Consider the following 18,525-nt stretch of genomic DNA (forward strand, 5'->3'; position numbering starts at 1 on the left):
ACCTGATGGACTAGGAGAGGACAAAACAGTGTCACTTCACCCTGCTATTGCATCTTCCTCATTGCTCTTGTGCAGTAAAATGGCAGATTTCTGCCAATTATTAGAAGAATCTCTTGGAAGAGAGTATCTTCATCTCTGCCTTGTGCTTCAAACTGGAAAGGCCTTTAAAGACCTTTCTCATTCCCTTTTATTTATTTATGTAAAGATTTTATTTATTTATTTATTTGAGAGAGAGAGAGAGCAAGGGGGAGAGGCAGAGGGAGAAACAGACTCCCCGCTGAGCAGGGAGCCTGACATAGGGGTTCGATCCTAGGACCCCCAGTTCATGACCTGAGCCAAAGGCAAACTCTTTTTTTTTTTTTTTTTTTTTAAAGATTTTATTTATTTATTCATGAGAGACAGAGAGAGATGCAGAGGGAGAAGCAGGCTCCCAAGGAGCAGAGAGCCCGATGCGGGACTCGATCCCAGGACCCTGGGATCATGACCTGAGCCAAAGGCAAACTCTTAACCAACCGAGCCACCCAGGCGCCCCTCTCATTCCCTTTTAGAAACAAAAGCTGAGATTAGTGGTGTCCTTGACTTGCTCAAAATCTCAGTTACTTAACAAAGCAGGTTTCTCTTCTTTTTATTTCAAAACATTCAGTTTTGGCAGTCTGCTCTTATGTATGCTCATTTTAATGTAAAAAAAATTTTTTCCAAAAATATAATAGCATGAGGGAAAAAAAAGAGAAACAGATATAATTCCACCATTGCATGGAGCAGTGCTGTGCAATGGAAATAAAATGTGAGCCTCCTATGTAATTTAACATTTTCTAGTAGGCACATGACAGAGTAAAAGTAAAATTGATTGTAATACATTTTATTTAACCTAATATAGCTAAAATATTATCATGTGATAATATAAAAAGTATCAATGGGTTATTTTACATTACTTTTCTCATACTATGTTTTCAAAATCTGGGACATATTTTATATTTACAACACAGTTTGGACCTCAAGCATTCCAGGAGCTCAGTAGTCTTCATGTGGCTGGTCTTTATAAATGCTATATTGCCCACTTTTTTTTTTTTTTTTCATATTTCTTTTCTCTCTGCCCCCATGCATATGTATTATCACATGTTTGCAGTTTTAAGGTACATTCAATTTATGCCTTTTAAGTAATATAAACATTTTTCTTATTTTCACATTTATAATTTTGATAGTTGGTATATACCTTTAGGTCATCCCCGAGATTTCTCTGCAATAAATATTTTGGAGCTTTTTTTAAAAAAAGGAGTTATTTCCTTGAGATAAATTTGCTGGAATTGATCAGGGGTATGAACAAACTGCCAAGTTGCTTTCCTAAGGATTGTTCTGATTTACAATAATGTCAGAGTGATCCTAGTGCTGATAGTTCACCAAAGCCTGGCCAGCGAATTACCCTTGATCTATTCCATGTCAATATCAGGTCCTGTTTACTTTTTTTAGTTGTTATTTTTTTCAATAGGAATGTGTTCATATTACAGAAAATTTGGAAGATGCAGAAAGCTATGTGGTACTCCCTTTAATATTTTCAGAGTGGCTATAGTTTATGTTTTATTCCCATGATGTTTTCCATACAAAAAAATCTCTCCATGTCTTGTCTGCAGACAAATCATACGAGTAGAATGTAGAATGGTGGTATCACAAGAGCAAATTTGCAACTTTTTCTCTTTCACTCATGCTTAAATAATTTGGGGCTTGATCTTAACATGGCTCACATACTTTGGAACCCCTCTTAATAGTTGCCAAAATTCCGCTGGGTAAGAGCTGTAGGATGAATTTCCAAGTGAGTTTTAGACATTGTGACTCAATTTTTCTTCATGAAAATAATATAAATGTTAATAAAATAGAGTATTATTATTAGCGAGGTGTTTTCTTTCGATCGTGGGGATATAGAATAAAAAAAAAAGTGTAATAGGAGATACCGACATGACCTCACTATGCTGACTCAATGTAAAATATCAGTATTCTGTAATATTTCTTATATAGTAACTTTTAAAAATTTGGCACTGCTAAAAAAAAAAAATAGTGCCGCAGAGAATTTGGAATTATGCATGCTGCGGTTATTATGAAATGAATTTTCATGTTTTTTCCAATCATTAATAATGACTATCTTTCAATATAATCCCGTACTATGAAGTGTTCCAATGACAGACTTGTCATGATGCTTTATTATTCTTACTTAAGGAGCGTATAATGAATGTTAATATGGAGAAGTTAATTGCTGCTATTTTTAATTTACGAAAGATCCTGAATCTAAATTTTATGGTAATCTTTGATTTTTTTTTTTTTTTCCCTCTCTCCTTCTGAAACCAGCAGACTAATGCACAGACTCAGAGTAATAGTTGGCATCAGGGTGACTTCAATTTCGAACGTCAGGAAAGATTGACTATCAGCTCAGCAAGAGTTAATGATTCTGGAGTGTTCATGTGTTACGCCAATAATACTTTCGGATCAGCGAATGTCACAACCACCTTGGAAGTTGTCGGTAAATCTCTCTATGGGAATGTATAAATTACTGACAGTAGTGAAAGAAGAAATTGCTAGATAGTTGCCTTTTTATGTTAATAGAATGTTGAAGCGATGACTGGAAATTTGTCATCACACGAATGAATGAATGAATGAAAATGATCATTGTCGCCTTTTCCAACTAGAGCCCAACAGCAAATTCTACCAGTTTTAATAAAGGGGAAGTGGTAGGCTGTAACCGAAGTTGTTTAAATGGGTCATTTTCTGCTGTCCACCCCGCCCTCCCTACCAAACAAAATGTTAAGTGGAACTTTTTCAAAAATTCTAGGCCTTGCTGAATGACTTGAGCTTGGAAATGGATTGTAGACTTGCTGTATGGAGGAGTACAGATGCTGAGAGCCTAAAGTATTTCTCTGAATCTTTTAGGGAGGCCCCTGAGCCTTTGGTGTATCTTTTTACCATTTATGGGGCTAGTTCATTTGTTGCATTCGGAAGGGCTGAATTGAGCTGCTTCTTCCTAGTACAGCCCCCACTTTACCCCGTCCTCCAACTTTATAGGCCGTAGCGTAAACCTTCAGGAAGGAGATCCACTGGGACCTGACTCATTGGTTCTACACAGCATAAACCGGATCATGGTTCCCTAGAATCCTAACCCCATCATACCTGGTATGCACAATCCATTTAGCCTTTTCTTCCCTACTCTGGAAATCTCACTAAATACTTACTTTCCAAGGTCTACTTAATGAGAGCAGAACCTAGTGAATGTACTGGATGTTTTTGATTTACTGGAAATAATAATAATTTTTAAATTACGCATTTTTTGTCTTTTGAGTATTTGAATTTCATCTGTTTTCTTGCCTTTTAAATGCAATTATAGTCTTAGTGCTTGACTTTGATTCTGTACTTGTAGGGTGGCAAATTTCTTCATCATGAGCAATAATAAAATGATGTGTGATATTTGTTTTCATTTCTCCTCTTTCCCCCATGTTTCTTCAATAATTTATGAAGCAGTGTTAGAGGTCTGTGATTTATCCCGCAATAATCTCATAGAATTTTGGCATTTCTGCCCATGTCGTAATGGAAAGCATCTCACCAGGCTAAACGTGGAAAACACCCTTTCCTTGCAATTATAGAGTCAGCATGCAGAAAGAGTCTTACTTCTTTCGTAAACGTGATTGTGAACCATTTATTAATTTGAATAGAAAGCTATGCTTTTAAAATATTAAACTCCATAAGTGCTAATTTGCTAAGTTGATTAGGGAGCATGTTGATATATCAGCTTCAGCTCCAGAAAGCAATTAGTAAGGATGTTTTGAGCATATTATTGTATGTAATCAGATTTTTAAAACCCATTCATCAATTTCCAAGAATATAACTGTAACTGGAAGGACTTGTGGCTGGGAAACCTGAATCTGGTTTTGTATTGTTTCGGGATGGGTTGGGATGGGACAAGAATAGGAGGAGACAAAGAGAAAAGTAATTTCTTTGGGGGCTGGGCGTGGGAGGCTTGGGGATGGTCCCCACCTGGTTTTCAGTCAGGGTTGTGCCACCTAACTTTCGAAGGCACTCTCCTTTACCTCTGCCTGCATTTCCTCTTCTGAGAAACACAGCCTCTAACTCCAGAGGCTGCGGAGAGGAGAAAAGGCAATAGATTTTCTAGAAGTGCCTGGCATAGTGTTTGTACTTGATTAAATGTTAATGCATCACCAATTTCTTAATGCAGAAGAACCTGAAAAAGATCATACCTTATGTTAAGACAACTCTGATGGGGTTCTTTGATCCTAATAATTCTTACACGTCATGAATTTGAAGCTCTATTCCACTATAGGACATAAAAGTATATTGAGCCAAAGGACTCTAGAAAACTCAGGAGGAACCTAAGTATTTTATATATGGTGATGATGAGAGAATTCATTTCAATGCAAATATTGTTGTCTGTAATATTAGAGTATTTTGCATTGTGTGGTATCTTGGAATTTAGGACCTTAAGAACCTGAAAGTGTAACGTAGCATTCAGATGAAACATTTATTCCCTCAAAATTAACCTAAATTTGCTTAAAAATGGCAGGAGGAGTTTCATTTATGATGCAGGTATTAGAACAGGGTGGTAGTTTCCATCTCTAACTTTCATCTGGATGATTTTTTATTCTCACCTGTCTCAGATCCTTTTCCATTGGTGTAGTTGGACTCCTTTTATTCTGAATCTATAGGAAACTAAAGGGCATTAAATACTAGAATGACAACTCATGTGGGACCTTAATATATTCAACCAAGTGGTGCCAAAAATAATGAATAACAATTTTAAATTTTATAATTCTTTAATTTTGAAAAAGAAATGGAAGAATAAAATGAAAACTCTTCCATAATCTCACTAATGTGATATAACTGTTTTTAAGATTTGGTATATTGCTTATATTTTTGTACTCAGCAGGCTTTCAGTTATACATAGGATTTTTTTTTTTTTTTTTTTTTTTTTTTTTAAGATTCTACTTAACTTATTTGAGAGAGAGACAGAGCACGAGCAGAGGGGAGGGGCAGAAGCAGGATCCCCTCTGAGCAAGGAACCCGATGCGGGACTCGATCCCAGGACCCTGGGATCATGACCTGAGCCGAAGACAGATGCTTAACCCACTGAGCCACCCAGGCGCCCCTATACAGATGATTTTATTCTTTCTCTCTTACTGAAAGTATATAGAGAATCTAGGGTATATGAAGAGGCCAGCCTTGCTTCTCACAAACCTGTGTTCAGATCTGGGCTCTGCCTTTGGGTAGCTAGCTATTTAGCTTTCCAGGACTGGAAATTTTTCATCTATAAATTAGTTACAAGCTTTCTCTTTCAGTATTGTTAATAAAATTAAATATCTGTCATTATTACTAATTTAAGTGTATGCTAAAGTACTTAGGGCAGTTCTTGGCCCCTAGTAAACATTCCATAAATGGTGACTATAAAAATTATATTGGCAGTTATTTTATTACATTTTTTTTCAGGCTCTTATATTATTATTATATAACCATTTCTGAGGGCTGCTTTATTAAGCAGTTCTCTGATTTAAAAAATTAGTATGTCGGGACGCCTGGGTGGCTCAGTTGGTTAAGCGACTGCCTTCGGCTCAGGTCATGATCCTGGAGTCCCGGGATCGAGTCCCGCATCAGGCTCCCTGCTCGGCAGGGAGTCTGCTTCTCCCTCTGACCCTCCTCCCTCTCATGCTCTCTGTCTCTCATTCTCTCTCTCTCAAATAAATAAATAAAATCTTTAAAAAATAAAAAAAAATAAAAAAAAAAAATAAAAAATTAGTATGTCGAGGGTAGATAGCCATTCTTTTTGTATGTAGCTATCCACTGAGAAGAGTTCTCAAATGGGAATTACAGGGTTAAATGGGAGAATAGATAATTATAGAAAATCTATATTGCTAAATGCTTTCTGAAAGAGTTGTGCCAATTTACAGTGTGTAATTCAGCATTCCACTTTTACCACACTTGCAAAATTATTGAGTTTCTTTCAAATTAGTTTTGCTGTTTTTCCATAGGATGGATATACTTTATTTTTTAGCAGCTTTATTGAAGTTTTGCTATTTTTAATAAGTGAAAAGTGAAGCCTTATTTTAATTACTAGTTTAAATATTTTTCCGTCTATATTTTCATGTTCTTTTTCCTACTAAATTTTACTGTATAGACATTTAAAAATGCTTATGTATTCAGATTCTTAGGATTTTTATGATTTTATGATTTTTTTTTTCTCTTCTGTTGTTCCTAAAAAGCCTAGAAAACTGCTGCCCCCTCTATAGAAGTTTACTAGGAGTTAAATCTGTTGTTTAGTTAAAAATACGGTGTGGTTATTAAAGTGCTGTCCTTGATTTCATCTGTGATATGGGATGAGAAGATGTAAGTTTATTTTTCTTTAAATACTAAATGGTGTTCTTTCAGCATCTTTATTGACCATTAGGGCTCTCTCCCCTTCTTGATTTATGACAGCTTCCTATCACATATACATTTATATTGGGTCTGAGTAGGGGCTAGCTATTTAGTCCAAATGCTTTTTAACCTAGGAAACATCAGGACTAGTCATTCTAGAAGATTTAGGACATGGTGCTAGACCTTTAAGAGAGTTGCTTGACAGACAGAGATGGGAGAATAAACATTTCAAGTGTGCCCTTTCTCACTTTATGACCGTGATTCTACAAGAGCAAAAAGAAAAAAATAGGTACAGTGGCAACTGAAAATATTCTTACTTGTTATTGCCAGTTAATACCTGAAACCAGTAACCTTTGTAATCCAAAGATGTAGTTGTGTTTTCTGTTGCGTAGTTGTAGGTAATAGTTTCTTCCTGTTTTGTCCTGTTATAATTAGATAGAGGATTCATTAATATCTTCCCCATGATGAATACTACAATATTTGTAAATGATGGAGAGAATGTGGATTTGATTGTTGAATATGAGGCATATCCCAAACCTGAGCACCAGCAGTGGATCTATATGAACAGAACCTTCACTGATAAATGGGAAGATTATCCCAAGTCTGACAATGAAAGTAATATCAGGTAAGAAAAGAAAGAGCCTTGACCTGGGGATTAGACATCTTCCCCCTCTTCCCTGGGCGTACCAGATCCTGTTTCTGGGACCCATAAATGTGGGAGAGGACACCTGATAGAAGGAAGCTTGGGGCTCTTTCTTGAGTCTTCAGACCAGCATTTCCTTTTGCTTTGTGTTTAAAGCACACACAGAAGTCTGTGCATCAGTTTTTGCATTTCTGACACGGGGGATAGTTCAAAGCAGGGACAGGCATATACTAGGGACACATTAAATAATTTTTCAGAGAAAGAGGAAAGTTAGTGCTTTGAATCCTTTTTTAAAAACTAAGAAAAATAGGGGCACCTGGGTGGCTCAGTTAAGCATCCGACTCTTGATTTCAGTTCAGGTCATGATCTCAGGGTCCTGGGATCGAGCCCTGTGTTGGGCTCCCCACTCAGCAGGGGGCTGCTTCTCTCCTTCTGTCTCTGCCTCTGCCCCTCCTCCCCTCCCCCAAATTTCGCATGTTCTCGCTCTCAAATAAATAAATAAATCTTAAATTAAAAAAAAAAAAAAAAACCTAAAAGAAAACTTAAGTCTCATTCAGTAGCTTTGGGCCAGGCAGTGGACCCAAGTTCTGTCACATCACACCTGTCTTTTTTTTTTTTTTAAGATTTATTTATTTTTGAGAGAGAGAGCGCGCGTGCGCACACAGGGAGGGGCAGAGAGAACCTTTAGCAGACTCCCCAATGAGCTCAGAGCCAATGCAGAGCTGGATCTCAAGACCCCGAGATCATGACCTGAGCGGAAATCAAGAGTCGGAAGCCTCACTGACTGTGCCTCCCAGGGGCCCCAACACCTCTCATTTGATCCTCAGGACATTTATAATGAAAATAGTAATAATCTTAAAATAGTAAAAAGTAAAATAAAAATAGTAAATAAAAATAATAAAAAAATAGAAAAATAAAATCGTAAAGGTAGCTTTCTCTATGGGTGCTGTTGCCTGTGTGGCCCTTGTTCTAAGGACCTTCCATATATTAAGTCAATAATTTTGGTCCTCACAAACCCCATGGATAGGCACTCTTTTTCTGTCATTTCTATAGAAGAGGAAACTTGAGACACAAATGAGTTAGGTAACTTGACCCAGATCAAAAGACTAACAGAGGTAGATGCCTAGATAGACTTTGTATTTTTTTCCATTCAGGAGCTATGGGCTGTTGTAGGGATGTGGGTGAGAGAAGACACTGTCCTGGGCCAAGGTGCAAGGGCTGGAGGGAGGAGGATGGATTTGGGAGGCGTCCAGGCTACCTCTTGAGTAAGACTCAGTGATTGGGGGGGTGGGAGAAAGAGGTAGGAGCTGAAGATGCCCCTTCGGATTCTGTGTCTGTCAGCCACATTGGATGGTGAGCGGTGAGGCCATTCAAGGAGGAGGGAAGGTCGTTGAGGGCAAAGACAGTGGGTTCGGCTGGGGTTTGTTAAATTGGAGGCTGACCATGGGCTCTCGAGTGGAGACGTTCAGGTAAGAAGTATCCTAGGTCAGGTTCCCTAGAAGCAGAGCAGAGGGATTCTGGGCCAAGGGCTTCATTAAGGGAGAGAGAGACCTGCCAGGGAGTAGGAGAGCAGGGCAGGGAGGGTAAAGGGGAAAAGAAAGGATGGGTGGGTGAGCAGCAGGCCGACCGCAGGGGCCCTCTGGAGCTGGGCTTTTGTCCCTCCCCATGGGCAGTCACTCTTTGGCTGTAGACCTGGATAGGCAGTCAACTTCCAAATGGGGTCAGGTGTCCCAGGGCAAGACTTGGGGGGAGGACGTTGCAGGTGTGAGTCGTCATCAGCTGTCCCCACCAGGCAGGGGGAGGGGGCATGAAAATAACTGCAGATGAGGCGTAGGTCCGAGAAGTCTGGACTAGAGGTAAAGACTTGAAAGTTGTGAGCAAACGGCAAGTAGTCCAGTGGGAGAGAGTAGATTGCTCAGGGGTGGGTGCAGTGTGAGAGGAGAGGCTGAATAGGCCGCTGTGTATGTCAGACAGTTGTACAGCTCGGGCGGGTCGAGGGCTGCCCCGGGCGCTCCATCCCCACCAGCGCCCGTGTCAGAGCTCCCCTGGCAGGCCTGCGTGCTCAGTCCGCACGGCCATATCTGCTGTCCCTGCAGGAAAGGAGAAGCCCGAAGAGCAAATACTGCAAAGGACCCTAGGAAGAAGTAGTGGGGGGTGAAGGGAGAACCAGGAGACTGGTCCTTGCAAGAAGGAAGCTGAGGGCCACAGTGTTGGCCTGCCGCGAGGGTCCTACACCTCCATGTGGACGCCTGCCAGTGTGGCTAGGTGCTTGGTGTTAAAGCGCAGCAGGGTACGTGAGTTCGGGACCCTGGTGAACGACCTTGGGCAGAAAGGGACATGGGCATGAGGACAGCTGGGGAGGGGGTAGAGGCTGAAGTCTCCACGAGGTTGCCTTTATGCTGAGAGAGCCGCTCCCCGCTCAGCCATTTGTCCCAAATTAAATACATGTGTGTATGTTTGGATTCGTTAACATGGGTCTTGTTAATAATACTGAGTAAAGTGAGTCTTGTTCTTCCTCGAACAGGCATGTATTTCCAGAGAGAAACTGTGGAAAAGACTCTCACTCGAGGCACACCGTTCCCAGGTGATTGATTCTTTTCTTTTTTTCTTTCTCTTTTTGTAGATATGTGAGTGAGCTTCATCTAACCAGATTAAAAGGGAACGAAGGAGGCACTTACACATTTCAGGTGTCCAATTCCGATGTCAATTCTTCCGTGACATTTAATGTTTATGTGAACAGTGAGTAAAGCGAATGGTTCCTTATCTTTTTAGTCTTAATAATTTTAAGTTGTGGCTCGTGTTTGTAACAGCTGCACAACTGAGCTCATTGTGTACTATGTAAATAATGTCTCAGGATAATTTTGACCTTAACAAAGACCCCGCGGTTTGGTGGTTGGAAGAACGTGTACGAAAACCAGTTCCTTGGCCTACATTTCATTGACCACACGACCTTGTAGAGGTCACTCAGATTCTGGGTGCTACCTTTGAAGTAAACAGAGGAGCCATAGAAGTGAAAAATAACAGTCGTTTGAGGGAAAATGTATTATTATTGATTGTTGAAATGGGGAGCCAGAGGTTGAATAGAACCTGGAGTGTGGTGTTAGTTGGGAAAGAGATGCTATCAAGCTCTGACATGATTTCTTTGTCACAGTGCTTTCTCTTTCGGCGTTGTGATATTATTTGTGTTTAGATTGTTCTCCCACTAAGACAAATGTAATATCGATCCAGCTCGACGGGACCCTGCTGCATGGCATGTGGGTGCTGTGGGAGAGGAGGCAGGTGCTTTAGGTGGGAGGAGAGCTTGGGGCCTGGGAACTTGAACACCTGAGTCCTGCCCTGCGGTGGCCCCCACAACATCTTAGAGAAATGTTTTTGCACAGAGATTGAGGCCAAGGGAGCACCTTCACCAGCTGGGGCTTCTGCCCTGTGCAAAGCTCCTTCCTGGCTCTACTCTAGGGCCTATCTGCATGTCCAGGAAAGGACAACAGGTGTCTGCCACACCACACCAGTCGGGGCCAGGGGACAGGAGGCCTCCAAAGACACAGAATTCCAGGGGAGTGGTCGACAAGATGACCATTGGAATTAGCTATCCTGGGTGTGTGTTGGGGGGTGGGAGATGAGGAGACAGCCTTGCTGAGTGCTTTGTGTGTGTTGGGCTGCAGGAGGGCTGTGGGAACAAAGGATGGGTGCCAATCTCTTGTCCTCAAGGAGCTCATTTGCTGTGAAGTTGTTGTACAGGTTACTTGATGCTGCCGCTCGGTGGGGTGGGGTGGGGTGGGGTGGGGGAGTGTGATCCAACTAAAATGAAGACAGGAAGGTGATACTCAAGGCAGGTTTTTGATCGCTAATCTGGAGTCTTTTAACTACACCCTCATTTCCAAGAACAGGGTGTTCTTAAGTGTTGAGATAAAGAGGGTCACATCTATGGGGCTAAACAAGTTTCTTCACTCCAGGCCTTGTCAGGATCCCTAATGTGCTGGTGTGTATTATGCCTCCCCAGGAAGGGGGTGTGGGATGAGGTACAGAGCTCAAACTGCTTTGACCACAGGACTTACCTTTTTGGAGGAAATCGTGTTAATTAACATCGCAGTTCCTCAGAGCAGTGTTGATTATATGGTATCTCATTGGCCTGCATTTCAAATATCTCTAGATTAATTCAGATGTTAATCAGAGATGCTTAGCATATTATACATGGGCAAAATTATCTGCTTCTGAAAAATCTCAATATTCAAGTAACTTAAGAGACAATTACAGGGTAAATCAATATCCTTACAAGCATCATATGCATACTGGCCACACAAAACTGGATTTTTGGGTGCTCTAGCGCAGTGCTTCTCAAACTATCTATGGTAAAGGACCTTTTTTTTTTTTTTTAAGTTTCCAATTTATTCTAGATCAGTACTTGCTACAAAATATAGTAAGAACCAATCCCTAGGAAGGTGAAATGAGTAAAAACAGACATATGCAAAAATCTAAGTTTAAATTTTTTTTATTATGAGATTCAATAGCTAGAAAAATTACTCTGTCAAATTGCTCCTTGTAAATGCTTATTGTCAATTGGTTGCACTTACCTCTTGCGGACCAGTAAGAGCAGATCATGGCCCTTGCCGACTCCACAGACCTCACTTCAAGAAGCTCAGTAGTTGGGAATTTTATAAAATTCAGTGCCATTTGCATCTCTCTTTCCCTGGCTTCAAGGTCAAGGAGTCATGAAGATCTGTCTCTTTTCCCCCTTCTGCTTCCATTTGCTATGTGGTCTGCCGGTTGGCTGTGAGTCACTGACCTTAGATGTCTCTAAAGTCACTGTTCCTTTTCTCTGGTGACAGAATTTGCTGCCATTTTCCTTAGCAGGCCAGTTTGTCATCCAGCAGGATCAGCATTAGTCACCTGCTGGTGAACTCATGCCTATTTGAAACTAGATAGGAAACAGCACTAAGCTTCCCAAATGATGTTTTTGTTTTTGTTTTTCGTTCGGATTCCCTGTTGGAGCGGGGCAGAAGGCCTTTTGTTTATTCTGGGGCTTGGGTCTCAGACACCCACCCAGCATTTACTGAGGTCCTGCTTCATGGCACCAGGCACACAGATAAGGGTGGTCTAGTGTCTCCCCACTTAGGTTTTGTTTTTTTTTTTTAAGATTTTATTTATTTACTTGAGAGAGAGAGCATGAGCGAGAGAGCATAAGCAGGGGAAGCAGCAGAGGGTGAAGGAGAAGCAGGTTCCCCACTGAGCAGGGAGCCCGATGTGGGGCTCAATCTCGTGACCCTTAGATCATGACCTGAGCCCAAGGCAGAAGCTTAACCGAGCTACCCAGGCGCCCCTCTCCCCACTTAGGTTTTAAGTCTTTCAGGAAGTCTTTCGTTGATGTCAGTTTGTTACAAACACTTAACCGACAAAAGGCATTTCTTTCACTTACCTAACACGTTGGATTTCTCGAGCTCCAAATGCTTTGACAGAGGTGGTATTTTTGTGCGAAACTTAAAAACATCTACCTCTTGTGAAGTGTGTCCAATCACTCTTTACAGATAAAGGTAGCTAATTACTTTGTTGATTTTTTTTTTAATTGAAGATTTTATAATGTTAAATTTTAAAATCAAAAGCTGAAAATAGTCTTGAAATTTAAAATTGGAGCAGTTGTGTCTGTCCATTTTGACATAACGTTTTAGCTGAGCCAAATAGGTACGTAGATCTGCTGTGTGATTTATTCTGTAAATAAGCTTAGCCCCAAGGATGAAAGGAATTTGGCTGTGCAAAAATTAGAATTGAAAAAAATCAGAATAATAAATGCATAATATTAGTGCAGAAATTCAGTGACTTTTACTCAGTGACATTGATGCATAATTGCTTAATAGATTCAGCGCTGAGAAATGCTTAATGAAAATCCACGATTTTGAATGGTTAAATGTTTGATGGCTGAAAAATTCATTTGTTTAAAAAACTCCACATGCAGATTAGAGTACATTGGGTGTGGGCCTGTTGTGTGTGTGTGTGTGTGTGTTTTAATTGCTTATGTGGGAGGCTTTAAAAAATACCATATTCTGTCAGTTTGTGTTAGTGAAAAATATGTAGCATATTAAACTTGAAAATGTTTTAAGTCTGTTTTTAACTTCTCTAACCAAACCATGATTTCCATGGGTCTGTTCGGTTGGCTCCGTGGCATTAAATGTGATTTATAAAGGCCATCAGCTATATAACATGTTTGCTGTTTTTGAGCAGAACTTCCAGTGGAAGTTTTTGGGGGTTTTTTGGTTTTGTTTAGAGAGAATGAGAGAGAGAGTGGGGTGGGAGTGGGGAGGGGCAGAGTGAGAGGGAGATGAAGAGAATCTAAAGCAGACTCCACATCCAGCATGGGGCCTGATGCGGGGTTCGATCTCACGACCCTGAGATCATGACCTGAGCTGAAATCGAGAGTCGGATGCTTAACCCACTGAGCCACCCAGATGCCCTTTTTTTTTTTGGAAGGGGACGTCCCGGGGAGAGTTTCCATTAAAAAACAAACAACAAAGCCAATGATTCTTCGCACTGAATTTGCATTACTGCAAGCCTTGCCAGGCTTATTGAAGATGTATACAGAAATCAGATTCTTAGTTCTAAAAAGAAGTTTGAGATCTTTGGTGAAAATGTCCATTTGTTTCCTTTGCAGATCAAAATTTGGAGGAAAGTAGAGTTCTAAAAGCTACACAACCACCCAGAAGTGCTTTCCTTTTTCTTTTTCTTAAATATATTTAGCTACAATGACATAATACAATAAAAGTGCTTTCCTGATAGGACCTACTCTTTTCAAGATTCTTGGAGGTATTAGAAAAAGTGACACCAACCGAGATTCTATAGGGAGCCTGTGATACTCGGTTAGAAATCTATGGACTCTTTGCTTACAATAACTGTCCTACAATAAAGGTTTTTTTTTTTTTTTTTTTTTTACCAGATCCAGGACAAATAAAAGGCCAAATGTACATTTAACTCCAAATGATACACTTGCTCTTTTCCCTCTCCACCCTATATTTCTTGAATACATTTTAAACGTTAGAGCGGATTTAAGTGTTAATCAGTAATGTACATATTTTACAAGTTTATTTTGGCATATAATTTCAAATAATCCCATGTAAATCCTGAAGTAATATACATAATTGTGGAAAGAAAGTATGATTAATATGATAAAAGCAGTTGTTTTTCAAATATGGGGAATGATTTTAAGAAGATCCAATAAACTTTTTTTTCCAGCTTTATTGGGGTACACTTGACAAAATTGTAAGATATTTGAAGTGTATACATGATGACTTTGATATATGTAAACATTTTGAAAGGACTCCCCTGTCCCCCCCATTGAATTAATTAACACATTTGTCACCTTACATGTTTACCCTTTTTGGTTTTCTGGGTTTTTGGGGGTGAACAGGGTGTTTGGTTTTTTTTTTGGTGGGAACACTTAAGTTCTACTTTCTTAGCAAATTTTGGTTATATCATACAGTGTTATCAGCTATAGTCACCATGTAATTCATTAGATCCTCAGACCTTACCCATCTTACACCTGTTTGTATTCCTTTAATGCCTCTCCCTATTTCCCCCACCCCTTAGGCCCTGAAAGCCACTTTTCTGCTCTTTTTTGATGAACTTGATTTTTTTTTTTTCCCCAATACTCCATTTGGTGATACCATGCAGTATTTGTCTTTCTGTCTGGCTTATTGCATGTCACATATTGCCTTCGAGGTTTATTCATGTTGTCACAAATGGCAGGATTTCCTTCTTTTTAAGGTTGAATAATATTCCTGTGTGTGTGTGTGTGTTGTGTGTGTGTGTGTGTGTGTGTGTGTGTGTCACATTTTCTTTCTCTATTCATCCATCGAAGGAAATTTAGGTTGTTTCCATACCTTGATTATTGTAAATAATACCGCAGTGAACATAGGAGTGCAGATCTCTCTTCAAGGTAGTAGTTTTGTTTCCTTAGGATATATATCAAGAAGTGGGACTGCTGGATCATAGGGTAGTTCTATTTTTAATTTCTTGGGGAACCACCATGCTCTTTTCCACAGCGGCTGTACCAGTTTGCATTCCCACCAACAATGTAGGAGGGTTCCTCCTCCTCCATCCCCTTGTCAACATTTGTTCTTTCTTATCTTTTTGGTAATAGACACACTAACAGTGTGGGTGATAGCTCATTTTGGTTTTGATTTGCCATGAACCTTAAAATGCCTTTTTAAAACGTTATCTGATAACATTTCCTGATCAGCATTATGAATCTAAAATTTGTGGTAAATGGTCTCTAGGGGCTAGAAATAGGCCTCTCTCCAGCCTTAAAGGTCTACCCTTTTAATGGCAAACCTAGCCAGTTGAGTCAGAGGACTGTGGTGCTCAGGAAGGCAGGGAGCACACGCAAGATAGAGAGAATCCGGGGGCTTGCCTTCACCATTGGGCTTACGTGGAGCGCATGTAATGTTAAGCTAGATTGGCTATCCAAAATGACCGTTGAACTGCACAAAATTAACTCTCAAAGTCACCGACTCTACTTCATTTACAGCAGTGTTAAAAGGGGGTTGAAACGATTTGAGGAAATGCTAAATAATGCATTATTTCTAAATCACCATATCATGTAATTAACATCCTGTCTGGTATGAGCAATTATTTATAGATCATACAGTGTACCCGTATCAGTCAAAGTAATAAATCATCCAGAATGAGGCCTCCTGATGAGAAAGTTTCTCTTTGACCACATTTGCAAGATCTGGGCTGCCTTTTATGCATTTTTGGTCATAGTTAAATCTAGTTATGGGTGGCTAAACTCTCCTTCTAGGGAGAAGCCACTCTGAAGGGTAACATCCTGCAAAGAAAGCAGCACATTTGCCGAAGGTGAGGGCAGACCTCAAGTCGGCCACGTCTGTAAATAGCTTAGACTGCCTATTAGCCAGCCCTGTAGGTCACCCACCTGGCTGGAGTTCTCAGGGACCTTCACCCAGGTTTAAATGGTAATGTGGGGTGGTCATCAAGGATTGCTTAGTTTGGGGGCTTTAGGTCTGTGCCTTTCACGATCCCTATTACGTGAGAGCAGAGTTACTAGAACTTTGGAAAGTAGAAATGTTTTCTACCTTCTGTCTCCCTTTTTTCAGAGCTGATAGGACCTTCCAAATATTTGGGTGTCCAAGCCGTACTTGCATTAGAGGCTAAACATTTTAAGGCTTACGACTAACACACTTGACTATTGAGTTTTGCTTGAGAGGCTTTGCTTTTTAGTGGGGTTTTTTTTCCTACTAGATGGATTCTATTAGATCTACTCTAAAATTATTAGAATTTCTTTTCTTTTTTTTTTTTTTTTAGAGAGAGAGCGCGCGCAAGCAGTGGGGAGCGCAAGCATTGGGCAGAGGGAAACAGGCTCCGTGCTCGATCCCTCGACCCCAAGATCATGACCAGAGCTGAAATCAAGAGTCGGATGCTCAACTGACTGAGCCACCCAGGCGCCCCCAAATTACTGGAATTCTTAAACATTAAATAAAATCAGTGCTAAATAGAACTCCTTTCTGATTTATTTACTTGCTTTTGAGAATTTGCTGTAAGGCTATCACAGTAACCAGAAATGTAGCTTGGTGGGGCGCCTGGGTGGCTCAGTCATTAAGCATCTGCCTTCGGCTTAGGTCATGATCCCGGGGTCCTGGGATCGAGCCCCGCATCGGGCTCTCTGCTCAGCGGAAAGCCTGCTTCTCCCTCTCCCACTCCCCCTGCTTGTGTTCCGTCTCTCGCTGTGTCTCTGTCAAATAAATAAATAAATACATCTTTAAAAAAAAAGAAAGAAATGTAGCTTGGTTTGTGCAAACATTTGTATACATGTGTTTTTAAATTAAAACAATCTTTTCTTACTATGAAAATGTTACGTGAAGGGTAGAAAAATTAGAAAATGTAAATAAGCAAAAATAAGAAAGTTTTAATTTTACCTTTTAAAGTTTATTCACATTTTATGGATTACCATTGCTGATATACCCCTTATTGTATATGTTCTTCCTGAGCCTTAAACTTTTTTTTTTTTTTTCCCCAAAAATGAGGTCCTATCGCTTCATAAACTCGTGTTTTGGTGCTGAACAATGAATGCATTGTGCACACCTTTCCGTGACTCTTCTGCAACCTCATTTTGGTATCTCATTGCATGAATAGTGCATAATTTTTTTAACCCATGTCTGGTGCAGTTTTGAAACACTGTGGAGTACGGATTAGGTCACAAATGATGTGACTGGGGTTTTAAAGAAACCCATCAGATGCTTATTTAAGGTTTATAATTATCTTGTTTAATCTCAACTGAGCGACCTTGCCTAAGTGCCTGGCAGTAAATAAGGTTATCATCTGTCATTATCTTCCATGCTCCTGTGTCTTAAACATATGTCACAGAAGATACACTGTGCTGGCTTTTGGGACAGTTCTAAATTAAGGAATAATTTTCAGATCTTCTTATTGGGGTTGCTAATCTGTGTAAAAATAGGCACTTGTCTTTTTACATTAATATTTTTATAGGTAGCGTGTGTTCATTTGTGATACCTGACAGGGTCTGAGCTCTGTTTTTATTCTCTGTTACTGAATTTGAAATGAGTTTTTGTTGTTCAGTTGCTTGGGAGTTATGAGTGTTGTTTTGATGTGACACTTTAATATCTCCTTCTCCTAATAAAGATCTTTGTGGCTGCAAGAATTGCCGGAGACATGTGAGTTGAAAGAAAAAAGGGATATCATGGCAACCTACTTTTATTTTTTATTTATTTATTTATTTTTTAAGATTTTTATTTATTTATTTGATAGAGAGAGACACAGCGAGAGAGGGAACACAAGCAGGGGGAGTGGGAGAGGGAGAAGCAGGCTTCCCGCGGAGCAGGGAGCCCGATGCGGGACTCGATCCCAGGACCCGGGGATCATGACCTGAGCCGAAGGCAGACGCTTAACGACTGAGCCACCCAGGTGCCCCGTGGCAACCTACTTTTAAAGTAGGATTGGATTCTCTTAATTCTGAAAAAACATTTAGGAAATGTGTCAGTATTCTTTTCCCCGCACGTCTCATGAGAAAAGTTGGTCTGGTGTTGCTAATTTGGGGGATCTAGTAAAACGCTGAACCTTATTGAGAACAGGTAACCTGTCTAGGTCGTGAGCGCTTTGTTGATGTGGTCTGGCCAACGTTTCATGGTTATGGTAGCAAAGCAGGAGAAATAGGTTTAAGTTCTATAACCATGTCAACTTCTGCCAGAAATTGACCCTGAACTGGGGGGCATCTTTTTCTAAAAACAGTACGAGTACTCTCTATTAGTGGAATTTGGACTCTATGGAAATTTCCTTTCCAGTGGAGCCAGATCTGTTTTTGCATCAAATTAGCCCCCTTCATGGATACATGAACACAGGTTCGCCTATAATTTAGTGTAAATTTAAATTAACCCAAGAATAGATGCATAATTTTTCCATGGGTATTATGTCAATAACTCTTACCCTCCACTTTTGAATTACGTAACAAAATGAATTCACTG

General features: G+C 40.1%; 1 protein-coding gene across 5 annotated transcripts in view; it reads left to right on the forward strand.

The window, feature by feature from the left end:
• KIT (KIT proto-oncogene, receptor tyrosine kinase) overlaps nt 1-18,525 on the forward strand; it is an 82,994-nt gene that overhangs the window by 41,401 nt on the left and 23,068 nt on the right. For 3 of the 5 annotated variants that reach the window (XM_036090664.2, XM_078068634.1, XM_036090666.2), the window contains exons 5-7: nt 2,338-2,509; nt 6,838-7,027; nt 9,669-9,784. In XM_036090664.2, coding sequence (XP_035946557.1) covers nt 2,338-2,509; nt 6,838-7,027; nt 9,669-9,784 — 478 coding nt within the window. The remainder of the gene's footprint in view (nt 1-2,337; nt 2,510-6,837; nt 7,028-9,668; nt 9,785-18,525) is intronic. The other 2 variants (XM_036090665.2, XM_036090667.2) reach the window with 1 other exon arrangement.

Source organism: Halichoerus grypus, chromosome 3, assembly GCF_964656455.1.
Source record: "Halichoerus grypus chromosome 3, mHalGry1.hap1.1, whole genome shotgun sequence".
Taxonomy (NCBI): domain Eukaryota; kingdom Metazoa; phylum Chordata; class Mammalia; order Carnivora; family Phocidae; genus Halichoerus; species Halichoerus grypus.